Below are 12,109 nucleotides of genomic sequence, written 5' to 3'. Positions count from 1 at the left end.
CAGGAATGTAATCAATGAGACACATGTGTTAGATATCTAAGACTACCATAAAATTTACTACAAACTGGTGGCGTAAGGTTTTACTCTCTCTGGGTTCTGGGTTTGAGGGGCAGACAAAAACCTGAGGCTGTTGTCTAACACGCCGTCTCTTCCTGCTGAGGCTGCAGAGGAGCTTAGGATCTTCTCTTTCAGTCCTGGTGACATCAGAGCGTCTTTGGCTCCTCTTTGCAGGGGCTCATAGTCAAACTCCCTCCTCTTCCCCCTCAGATTTCACTCTGCCTCCCTGACATGAGAATATGAACAATTACATTTGGAACCCTCTTGAAACAGCCAGGTTAGTCTCCTCTGAGAAGTCTTAACTTATCCAGTGTTTCATCTTAGCATGTGGTGTAAGTTCTGAGCTGCAGAATGAGTAGACAGACACAACCTTGGGGTCAGTCATTAGCCTGCTATGAAATATATTACTCACTTCCAACCTGAACTACTCTTTATCTTTGTTCATACACATCTCTTTTCCTAATTTTAAAAATGAATTTATTCTTCTTTTCTTTCTTTCAATAAGAAATGTTGCTATCAAGTCACCTATCTATTTAATCAGTAAAGATTGACCATCCTTTCTGGATCAAACTATGTGTTAGGATCAAATACAGAAAGTTACTTAGTCATGACAGCAATGATTCTAGGTCTTTTAAGCATTTGGGAATGCTTTTCATAAACTGAGCCATTTCATCATGGCATAATGTAAAACTCCATTTGAACTCCGGTATAATGGCATAGAACTATTTATTAAGATACAATTATAATGTCTACCTACTAATATAAATGTGTGCATATATATAGACTTAAAATTTCATGTTTTACAAGTGAGTTAATTTTAGCATACCCATGAGTCATAATATTCCATATTATTCTGGGGATTTATAAACATTCCCTTAGAGGTAAATACGGTAAATGGTCACTAGATTCCCTACCCCTTGATTCTCTCAGGTTAGTTGAGAGGAATTCTCGGCTGTGCTGAACTTCTGAGGGATGCTAATTCTGATACAATTCAGTAAAAGAACTATATCTCCTTTCAAAAGTTCTTCCACTGACACATGCGCTATGACATGCCTACTCCTCTATGCATTTCCCTGGTTGTGCTTTACTTAAAATTTGATCTTTTCCTTTTCCTGTTTTTTTTTTTTTATATTTCACTTTATGAGGAGATCTTGAAACAATAATGCTGACCTGAAGTTTGAAGAGCACACACCACAGAAAGAAAATAATGCCTGAAGGTATTTCTTTTCCCCCTGTGAGGAAACTCATAACAGATTTATTCCTTTCCATGGTTATCAAAATCCACTTGCTGCACCCCATGGATGTGAGGTGGAAGAATGGAGCTTAGAGTTTCTTCTGGTCTCAGCTTGTCCTTGACTTTTCAAAGAGAATTCGGGTCACATAAGAAGGAACAAATGAAAATCTTACAGAAGCAGCATGGTCCTAAACCTGACAGCCAGTGTCGCTTCAGAAAATTGGAAATTGCCTAAGGCCAAAAGAGTGAAAAGCGTACAGTTAATTTTATGATGTCTATTTTTTTTTAAAGGATTAATGAATGGAAGTCAGATTCCTCATTTGTGCCAACATGAGAAAAGTAATTGCCTCTACATGATTCCTATTATTATTGAAAGCACTTTGTAGAAAACGACTAACTGGGTCAGATGGCTCAGCATGTAAGGTCTTTGGGAACCAACCCTGACATCCCCCGAGTTCCATCCTGGGATTCATATGGTGGAAGAAGAGAACGGAACCCTGCAAGAAGTCCTCTGACCTCCATGTATATGAAAGGTGAACACCCTCATGCATGTACACAGAGGCACACAAAACAAATAAAAATGGAATATTGGCTAAAAGATTGTCAGTAAGCTAGATCATAAAAAATCTCCTCTTGAATAACAGACAACATTCCAGCCCTTATTAATTTCACTGCACTGACATTATCCTCCCCCTAAGTTAAACACACTGTCCTAGGAACTTTTGGCTTTGTGTTAATAGTCTACTTTAAGAATCAAATTATAAAAGGATTTCATTGACATGGGCCAAAATAAAACGTCTTGAAAAATGAAGAGAAGCAGAGTACAGCGGAGAAGACTGCTTCATGTTCCTTGGTAGCCGAGTGAATTTCATCAATCTAATATTATGTTTTAGGTAGTAAAAATGGCTCAAAGGAAATCCAGCTTTAGAGAGTGTCTCAGTTAGGGTTGCTATTGCCGTGACAAAATACCACGACAAAAAGGCAAGTTGGGGAGAAGAGGGTTTATTTGGCTTCCACTTCAGCATTGCTGTTCATCACTGAAAGAAGTCAGGACTGGAACTCAAACAGGACAGGAGGGGAGCTGCTTACCTGTTTGTTTTCTTTCCATGGTCCACTCAGCCCACCTTCTTAAAGAACCCAGGACCAGCACACCAGTGATGGCACCACCCATCATAGGCTGCCTGCCCCCACATTGATCACTAAATAAGAAATGCCTTACAGCTGGATCTCAAAGAGGCATTTCCTCAGCTGAGTCTCCTTCCTCTGATGACTCTAGCTTGTGTCAAACTGACACACAATGCCACCCAGAACAGAGAGATTGCTCAAAATCAGAAATTAACAACTATATTTCTTGTTAATGAACAAGTTTTCAGTCTGGGATAGTTTCATCATTTTTTTAAACAACAGCTTTTCAGAGATGACACAGGGGCCAACTTCTTCACTCAATATCACAAATGCTCTAACTGTTAAATGTCATTTTACTTAAGACAAAAATAACATTGAAAAGGTAATTTCCTTTTAATACATTCCAAAACCCTGGTTCAAAAATAGCAAAAGAACAGATTTACCAAAGCACAGAGAATATCAGAATAATGTCAACCAGTGTCTAAAGCTATACAAAAGGAACATACAGTTGCTAACAACTTCAAAACGTGTTAGTACTTCTCTCTAATTGTCATACTTTGTATATAGTTTATTGGTCTGCCATGAAATATTTGAGAGCATGTGACAAGCCAAGAACAAACTGAGACACGGAGCCTTGGACACTGAGAAGTAATAACTAAGAAAACAAAACATTGCTGCTACTCATAAAAAACAAAAAGAGAGAGAGCCAGACCATGTGACTTATCTTGCAATCTTATCTCAGTACTGCTAGTTACCACAGTCAATTGTGTTATCACTGAGAGGAACAAACAGAATCAGGAGAACTTCCTCATTTCATCTGAATTCAGACAGACATCTGTGTTGTTTTATAGGCACAGGCATTATTCTCACCAAAAAGACAGACCTGCCCCCAAAACAATCAAATAGATGTTGCAACTAGAACAGCAAAATCACAAATGTACAAACCTATCCATTTACAAAATGATTTCAGTCCAGCATTCATGCAAGCCCAAGATCTATTGCTCCAAAATCATGTATTAACAAAAATCAAATTAATTTAGTATCCTACCTGTAACGAGAAAGCTGCATCTCCCTGCTCCGGCTTCGTTTATGATGCTGCAGTTATAAACGCCATAGTTTTCGTTGGAAAGACTTTTTACTGGGTACTCTGTATACTCCTGAGAATCAAACTGACCGGTCCGTAATAACTTATTGCCCAAACGCCACTCATAGGTCAGCACTCGTATTGGATACGCTCTCAGGACCCTGCAGCTCATGGTCACACTTCTGTCCTGTCCTTGACGGATTTCCAAGAATGCTGGTTCCACAGCTGGGGGGTCTGGGGGAAAGACAGGTTAAAAGAGATGAAAGTTGTGGCTTTCAAAACAGCAATCTTATTGGCTATTCTATTATGATGTGTGTATTTTTAAGAACTTATGTTACAGTGGGTGAGTATAAAAGGTGGGTGGAGAATATATAAAAATTGAAGAATTTCATCTTGAGCTGGGAAATAAGATTTTCTCAGAGTGGAAATCAATGAGACTTTACACAAAACAAAAAACAACATCAACAACAAACGTTTACAGATAAAACAATAAAATTTTTTTTTCTTATTTCCTTCTAGGTGCTTCCAGGAAAAGCAAAATTGCCAAAACTATTTATTTACATGTTCAGGCACCAATGAAGCTATTGATGCACAAACAGAATTATGACAAGGTTTCATATTAGCATGAGACTGTAAAGTAGAAAGAGTTCTGTTTCATCTGTAAATTATAATTATCACCGTTGAGCTCAGTCTGTGGATCTGGTACTTGTCAGTTTATAACACCAGAAAGACAAATTTATAAATCAGTGTTTAAAATGGTTTGGTTTGATCTCCTTGGACTGGAAGTCCACAATCCATAAACCTTAAGCACACTTTCCAAACTATACCACAGTTGAAGGTGGCTTTCAATCTCACTGAAATAGCAGACTTATGTAGTGGTATGTGCTCAGCCCACGACCTTGGGCTATGGGACCCCAAAGGAAGGGTGCTTCCTGCCATTGTATGGGACCTCTTAAAAGGTAAGGGAGAAGGGTGATGCGCTCTTTCTACCTGCTGCATGCTTCCTGGTCTGATCGAACTGCCAGGTGGATTTGCTCCCAGTCAGATCAGAGGACAACTTCTGCTGTCTACTCTGTTCTGTATTCACGAGTATATTTACTCAATTTATTAAGATATATCTTAATACATCCCTATTACCCATTAAATAGATTCACATGGATTGATCTTAATAGACTTATTTGCCATATTTGTGATTTTTTTTCATGTAATTAAAACTTGCTGTATTTGGTACCTAACATTTTTTATTTTGATGATGAAATTTTCAGTACACCATTTAAAGGATATAAAATACACACTTCTCATTTTTGATACCCAACATACAAACTTTGACTAAAATGTTTAGCAATCTTCAATTAAAAACTAAATTCTGAAGTGGATCATGTGACCTATCCATTTTATCACAGAAGCTGTGCAACCATATGAGGCTGAAATGATCGGCGAGTCCACCCCTAACTTGACATTTATGGGCCTCTTGCAAATTGTGCACCATAAAAACTGCACAGCTCTACCCGGTGGCTCTTACTTCACAGTGCTCAAGGGTTTGGGAAATCGATTATTGTCAGTGTGGAATTCTTTTCACCCTATGGTGCCTGTTAAATAGTTTCGGTCTCTCTTCTCATTATCAGTTTACTGAATGGTCTTTCTTCTTTTAGCAAACATTTTTTCAATCCATCAATTCTAATTTTATCTATTCAACTTTTTTTTTCCTTTGGAATCTTTTCCTAAAAGTAGTAAGAATTTTTCTACATGCAAGAAAACATATCCTGCTTTTCATGTAATTCCTGGCACAACACAGACAAGGCATTTTAAGGAAGTTGGTGCCTGTGTTGTGTCCTTTAGGAAACAAAGGACATGTAAGGTGCATATGCCATAAAGGGGGACATTCCAGGTATGAGAGAAGTATACATAAAGAGGAGCCAGAGAAGAGGGAATGCTCGGAGGAAGCAAAGGAACTACCAGAACCAGTGAATAAAACACCGCTGTGGCTCTGGAGAAAACACAGTAGAAAGGCAGGAAAATCCGTCCAAAGAAACTTGGGCCTCACGCTACAGAGTTTGGTTTTACAGTGCCAGCATCAGGAAAATGATACAAAATTAAAGGACTTACATGATCAAATTATTAGTCATAATATTACCAATCCCTAAGAAAAATTCTGTAGTTAAAAAAAAGAGGGCATGAAGCAGAGGGGCACAAGGCAAGTCGCAGAAAAATGACAGTATTAGTTAAAAAAAAAAAGGTGAACAACTCTCTATGAGGTAGTGGGAAAACAAGGGATTCCTTATGCAACGAGGTGGAGGTTGATGCCAGTCCAACAAATGGGAAGGAAAGCATGGGGATGTAGTGTGCAGTGGGCATGTTGATTCTCTTCATGTGTGAGTCACACTATGGGAATCTAGTGTGCATATTGATTCCCTGCATGTGTGAGTCACACCATGGGAATGTAGTGTGCAGTGGGCATGTTGATTCTCTGCACATGTGAGTCACACTGGTAGCAAAGACTTTCTCCCATGATCCCTATTGCCACCTAATTTTGGTGTTTCCAAACAAACAAGCTATTTCTGGTTGTCTCTTCTTTTGTATTTTTATTTAAATGACTCATAGTCAGACGAAAGTCCATGCAGACTCAGTTCTCCAAAAGTGTTGATGCTTCTCTACGACAGGGTTTGGCTCTCTCACTCAGAGGAAAAGCAAGAAAGAAGAAACATTGTACCGTGTGAGAGTGTGTTTGATAGATCAGAACATGTCTGGTAAGGCTGATTGGTTAACTGAGTGATTGCCTGCTTATGTTAGTTGGGTTAACTTCGACTAGCATTATCATTATCTAAACGGCTTCCGTAGTTTTAAATTTTTCCCTTGTAACTCTCTTATTTTTGCTTTACCTTTCTCAACTATACTATGAAGAATATTTAAATTTCATGAGTTCAAGTTTTATTACTCTTATTATCTCTAAGGTTTAGCTTTTAAAAGTGTATTTTATATACTATTGTAGCTACTCATGCATTCATTTACTGGCATTTGCATTTCACAGTTTTGGAAGTTTTTATTCTTAAGCTTCCACATCCTCACATTTCCTGAGCGCCTCTTCTGACAAGCCTGTGCCTATCCTCTGTCATTTCCAGAGAGCCTGGCAACCCCCTTCCACCAAATACTTAGCATTTCATTCATTTGTATTTGGATAAAACTGTTTGTTCTCATTTTGTGTTTTTTGTTCAAGTTTTGATTTTTTGATTAAATTCTTTTTTGATTGTTGGATTATAGAATTATCCAACCCCTTTCATGCTGCCAGTTGGGAGTTGCCTATAATTTTTTTTTTATTATTTTTATTTCATTACCATGGATGTAGAAAAAAGGCTAAATCTGAAAACTTTTTCCTTCTTTAACTTTTGTCCTGATATGTGTTACAGACTCATGAATTTTAATTCTCCTTTGCTTTTAAAATTCTATTACACAATGGCTGCAATGCTAACATTTCTATGGCCCAGTTCATTTTCCTGTGTTCCTTAATACGTTAAGGCCTTTGACCTGTGATCATTTTCTTTGTATCTCTAGTCACTATTCTGAACTTCCCACCACATCTTTCCTTATTTCTATGATCTTGATATGCAAAGACATATTTTCATATTAAAATTGTTTTCCAAGGCATACAGTTTTATAGATCGGCAGTGTTTTCTGCTTGTCAACACACACTTCCACTGTCTTTGGATGGCCATGCATGCTGCAGAAAATTGATTTCAAAGCCTTCCATTTTTAGCTACTTTTTCTTCCACTTAGCTCCTTTCAACATCTCTTTGTCTTTGATGTCTGTGGTTCCATACAGTGTTTATAGGTATGAGCTTCTTTTTAGTTACGGGTTTCAATTTGTTGGGCTTATAGCTGTTGATTTACATTTGTCTTTCATCTATGATATTTTGGAGAGTTCTCATCATCAGCTCTTTAAACAAAACTTCTTTTGTCTTCTTTAAGTCCTTACTTGATTATATTTTCTCCTATATCTTACACATTTTTAAAACTATTTTTCCAAAGTCTTTCTGTTTGTTTGTGTTTTTTTTCTGTGTGTTATTACTAATAAATTCATCTGAGGAAACACAGTTTGTTAATTCTTTTTATAACTCTGCTTAATCTGCTAAATATGTTCATGGTGTTTTAAATCTGATAATTTAGATTTAATCTATAAACATTCTCCGCAATTCTTCTGCACAGCTGCTCTACTGGCTAGCATGGTCAGACCTATTATCGATGTCCCTAAACAAAGCCACTATTTTATCCTGCCTGATAGTGAAGAGGTTGGGGACTACATTTCTGCTTCCTGCTGCTTTTCCTTTAGAGTTCATTGTGTTTCTATCACCTTTTAAGTGTTGATTCTTTTTCTACACTTTGAAACTTAAACTCATCTTGGTTTTTTTTTCCCTGCAGAGACAAATCATATCCCTACGCAAGTATTAGCAGCAACACCTACAATTATGCAATGCTCATGGCTGCATGCCTATTTGAACTATTAAATGATAGAGGCTGTGATATGAATGTCTAGATTTCTGCATCTTAAACATTATAGTTTAAAAATGGCCATTTTCTTTCCTTCTATTGAGAGTCAAAGTATAAACACTATGTTCACTTTATCTTTGTTCTCAGCTTAAATTCTACCCACTTGGGGAAGGGTCTACAAGGGTCTACAGTGGAGACCTCTCCTCATGAATAATCTAGATTTTAAGTCCTTTACCCACTGCTCAGGGATATCAACAACTAGACCTCATATTTACCTAAGTCAGCAAAGGTACTCAATGAAAATGCAGCTGCTTTGACTACTATCCTACAAATTCACTGAGTGTATTCTAATAAGCATTTTGATATTCTCAATAGGACTTAGGAAACATTTCTCATTTATGTCAACTGGAAAGGCTTTGTAAAATATTTGTAGAATATAGAGCTAAGGGAACATATGACTCTAAAAACCATAAGATCATGGCATTAAAGCATACCTTGAAATCTCAGAACATGGAAGGCTAAGGCAGAAAGGTCAGTTCAAGGCCAGCTTAGGCTACTTGAAATCTGTCTTTAAAATGAAGCCTCAAAAGATGGGGAGGTTTCAAGTAGTAGGGACAGCTTAGATTGTGCATAAGCAGTCAAGTAAAATGCAAAGTTGGTTTTTCCGTTGAGTATAGTCACTCATGGGGCTGGAGTTAAATACCTACTAAAGAGGAATATATAAAAATAATAAATGATTTGTGAAGATTCTAAATATGTATGTTAGGCAAATTAAAGGGTTACATTTTTTTAAAAAAAATTAGTTAGATATATTCATTTTATTATATGTTGTGTGTGTTTTGCCTACATAAATGTATCTTATAGATGGTTGGGAACCACCATGTGGGTGTTAGATATTGAATCCATGTTCTTTTTAAGAGCAACAAGTGCTCTTAATCTCTGAGCTATCTCTTCAGATCCAAGGGCTGCATGTTTTAAATAACAGAAATAATAAAATGTCCAATCACAATAGAAATAAAGACACATCTATCTGAAAATATCTAGTTTTGGATAAATTAGCTCCAATATAGTATGTGAAAGTAAATATGCATGGTGCCAATATATTATAGGCTATAGTTTTGGGGCATGTAAATGAAGAGTTAAACAGTAGAGAAAACTAGTGATAACCTTTTTGCCTAGGATCCATGTCTATGATTATAAAGGAAAATTGTTTTTATAGATTATACCAAAAATATATGAGGGTCTTACACACACTTCCCTCAATCTCTACTCCTCAACTATGTATGTGGTACATAGAACACTAAACAGTCTATGCAATGGCCTTCTAGAGGACCAGCATCCTTTCTTTATGGCCTTTCCTTGATATTTTCAGGTCAGGAACACCTAACTAAGGAGAAGCCTCACATTGTACCCTTACTGGGTACATTTTCTTGATTCCCCTGATCATCTGTCCACTTTCTCAACCAAGTTTTCTTTCTATAATACGTGTCAAGCAAGCCCTTTTGTGAGCAGACCATTGGCTCTGACCTTTCTTTCTATTTTAATTTTTCCTAATTAAAAAAATGTATTCTTTCTTTGAGAATTTTGTAACTCTTTTGATCACATGCAATCCATCCTCCAACTCTTACTGTATCTATCACCCCCACTTTCCTACCCACCCAAATTTGTGGTTATTTTGTGGATGTTGTTGTTGTTTTAACATCCATCAAGTCTAATTGGTGCTGACCATATATATTCTTGGATGTGTGGTCTTCTTCTGTAGCATGATTAACTTACCAGGAGCTACATTCTTAAAAGAAAACTCACTCTCCTCATCCCTGTAGCTATCAATTGCCAATAGCTCCTTGGCTAAGAGTAAGCCAAATCAAGATGAAATAAATACTTTCAAGAGACTCTGTCATTCAATGAGATAGAAGAAGTAATTGAAAATCTCCCAACTAAAAATAAAACAAACAAAAAACCCAGGGCCAGATGGATTCTCTTCAGAATTCTATCAGATTTTCAAAGAATAGCATACACCAAAATTCCTCAAATTATTCAGTAAAATAGAAAATGAAGGAACATTTCTAAAATGTTATTATGAAGCCAATATTATGCTGATATCAAAACCAGACAAAACCCTATCAAAAAATAAAATTATATGTCAATACCTATGATGAAAACGGGCTGTTTATTCTTTCTAAAATGTTCTTCGGATTCATTGTTCTGCTGTCAATTGCTGACCTTTTTAATCTTTTAGATTTTGTGACTTCAGAATCCCATGTCTATGATCATTTTCAGATCTAACTATAATGAAGTGCGCTTCTTTTAATCTCCTTGATATCACATTTATGTCTTATGTAGTAAGAACTCCGTGAAACACATACCTCTTTTATCATTGAAAGTGTAGTAGCTGGAGAGGGAGATGGCTGACTCAGTAGGTAAGAGATTGTGACCAACAGGTATGAGGGTTGAGTCCAAATATCTAGTGCCAACACAAACACTTTGCTTGCCTCAAACTCCAGCTATATGAGGCAGAGAGAAGCCAAGCCAAAGAGCTAACTCACCATCCAGTTAGCTGAAATGAGTAAACTTTAGTTTCAGTCAGAGTGCTTAAAGGCAGTAAGACAGGGTGACATAAAATGACACCCAATGTCCTGCTCTGGACTGCACATGTGCATGCAACACAGACACACTTACACACACACACACACACACACACACACACACACACACACACACACACACACACACTCTGTAGTTTGAGTAAGGTATGGGGGTACACACTGATAATCCCAGCAGCCTAGAGGTAAAGTCATGAGGATTGTTGAAATTTGGAGATCAGTCTGAGCTACATGGTGAATTTCAGGCCAGCCAGGGGTGAGATCTTGTATTAAACAATAAGAAAACAACAACAACTCTGTAGTTTGATACAGAGAATGGACATTGAGTTTAGTGGGCTGAAAGGACAGGGGACTAAACACATGGGGAAGGTGCAGTATAAGTGATAAACCAAGCAGAGTTTGGAAACAGAAGAATTCAGTAGGAAATTTATGAGGGAAATTAGCCAGCATATTAAATCATCAGGACCTGGAGGCAGAAACTTAGAGCTCCGAGGAGGATTTTGTTAGAATGGAACATTTCAGAGACTCAGAAGTTGGAAGTACTTATAAGACCAAAGATATTACCACTGAAATGAAGGATAAATTCAGAGAAGGTTGATAATACAGAAGTCAAACACAAGTTAAGGGAATATATAGACACTTTCAAATTGTATTTTAAAAAAATTGAAGTGTTTGCAGTTGATTATGTTTCATGTTAAAAATTCATTTTAAAGTAATAAGGTAATTAAGGTTATCTAGCAGGAATGTATCCTAAAACACACACTTATTTTTGGCTACTTTGAGAATACTTTTATCTATTTGGCATCTTAGATTATTTCAAATTGTGACTTTCTGGTACCATCTCTATATGTGAGTGTCATTTTTCTCACATAAATCACCCAGGGTAGTCTATTAATGGCTTGTAAAGATATCTGGTAATTTGGTTTAAAATTTTTCAAATAAAGTATGATTTTATAAAGTCTAATAGACTGAGTTGGAAAGCATCCCTAAATTGCTGTGATCATTCCTTCTCTTTAAAAGGCTGCCAGGAGGGAGTTGGCTTCCAGGATGTTTTTAATCTCAGAAAGCCAGCAGATGTGGAACTGGAAGTTCACTCACTACAGTCCGATGAAATCCACCTATGGAAACTCTTCATGAAAGGCTCACCTTCAGCATACTAGATATTAATGAGCTGCATATTTCCCTCTTTGGTACACCTAGTTAGAAGGCTCAACCTCTGTGGTCATGATGAAATGTATGGTGAGAAGACAGAAAACATGAAAGAATCTGAAGGTGCTAAAAATGTCCAGTTAACTGAATAGAACCAGTTTTTCATGCTGCACAGAGTTCTTCAGTATATTTATTAAAAATATTTAATACTAATGAAATTATAGGTAAAAATACTATACAAAATTATGTAAGTGTATGCAATGCCAAAAGTAGGGTTACTTAAGATAAGTAAATAAGTTACTCATGTTTCTTTCAGTTGAGCCAAAATGATGTTTAAAGTACACAAGGTATATCCATTCACATTAGTGTCTATTT

General features: G+C 36.8%; 1 protein-coding gene across 3 annotated transcripts in view; it reads right to left on the bottom strand.

The window, feature by feature from the left end:
* The window catches only part of Mdga2 (MAM domain containing glycosylphosphatidylinositol anchor 2), a 793,868-nt gene that overhangs the window by 101,441 nt on the left and 680,318 nt on the right, over positions 1 to 12,109 (bottom strand). For all 3 annotated transcript variants that reach the window (XM_042260511.2, XM_076550567.1, XM_076550568.1), the window contains exon 9: positions 3,465 to 3,734. In XM_042260511.2, the coding sequence (XP_042116445.1) occupies positions 3,465 to 3,734 (270 nt within the window). The remainder of the gene's footprint in view (positions 1 to 3,464; positions 3,735 to 12,109) is intronic.

Source organism: Peromyscus maniculatus, chromosome 14 (genome assembly GCF_049852395.1).
Source record: "Peromyscus maniculatus bairdii isolate BWxNUB_F1_BW_parent chromosome 14, HU_Pman_BW_mat_3.1, whole genome shotgun sequence".
NCBI classification, from domain to species: Eukaryota; Metazoa; Chordata; class Mammalia; order Rodentia; family Cricetidae; genus Peromyscus; species Peromyscus maniculatus.
Note: the sequence above shows the minus strand (reverse complement) of the source record. Positions and strands in the feature narration are given on the sequence as shown.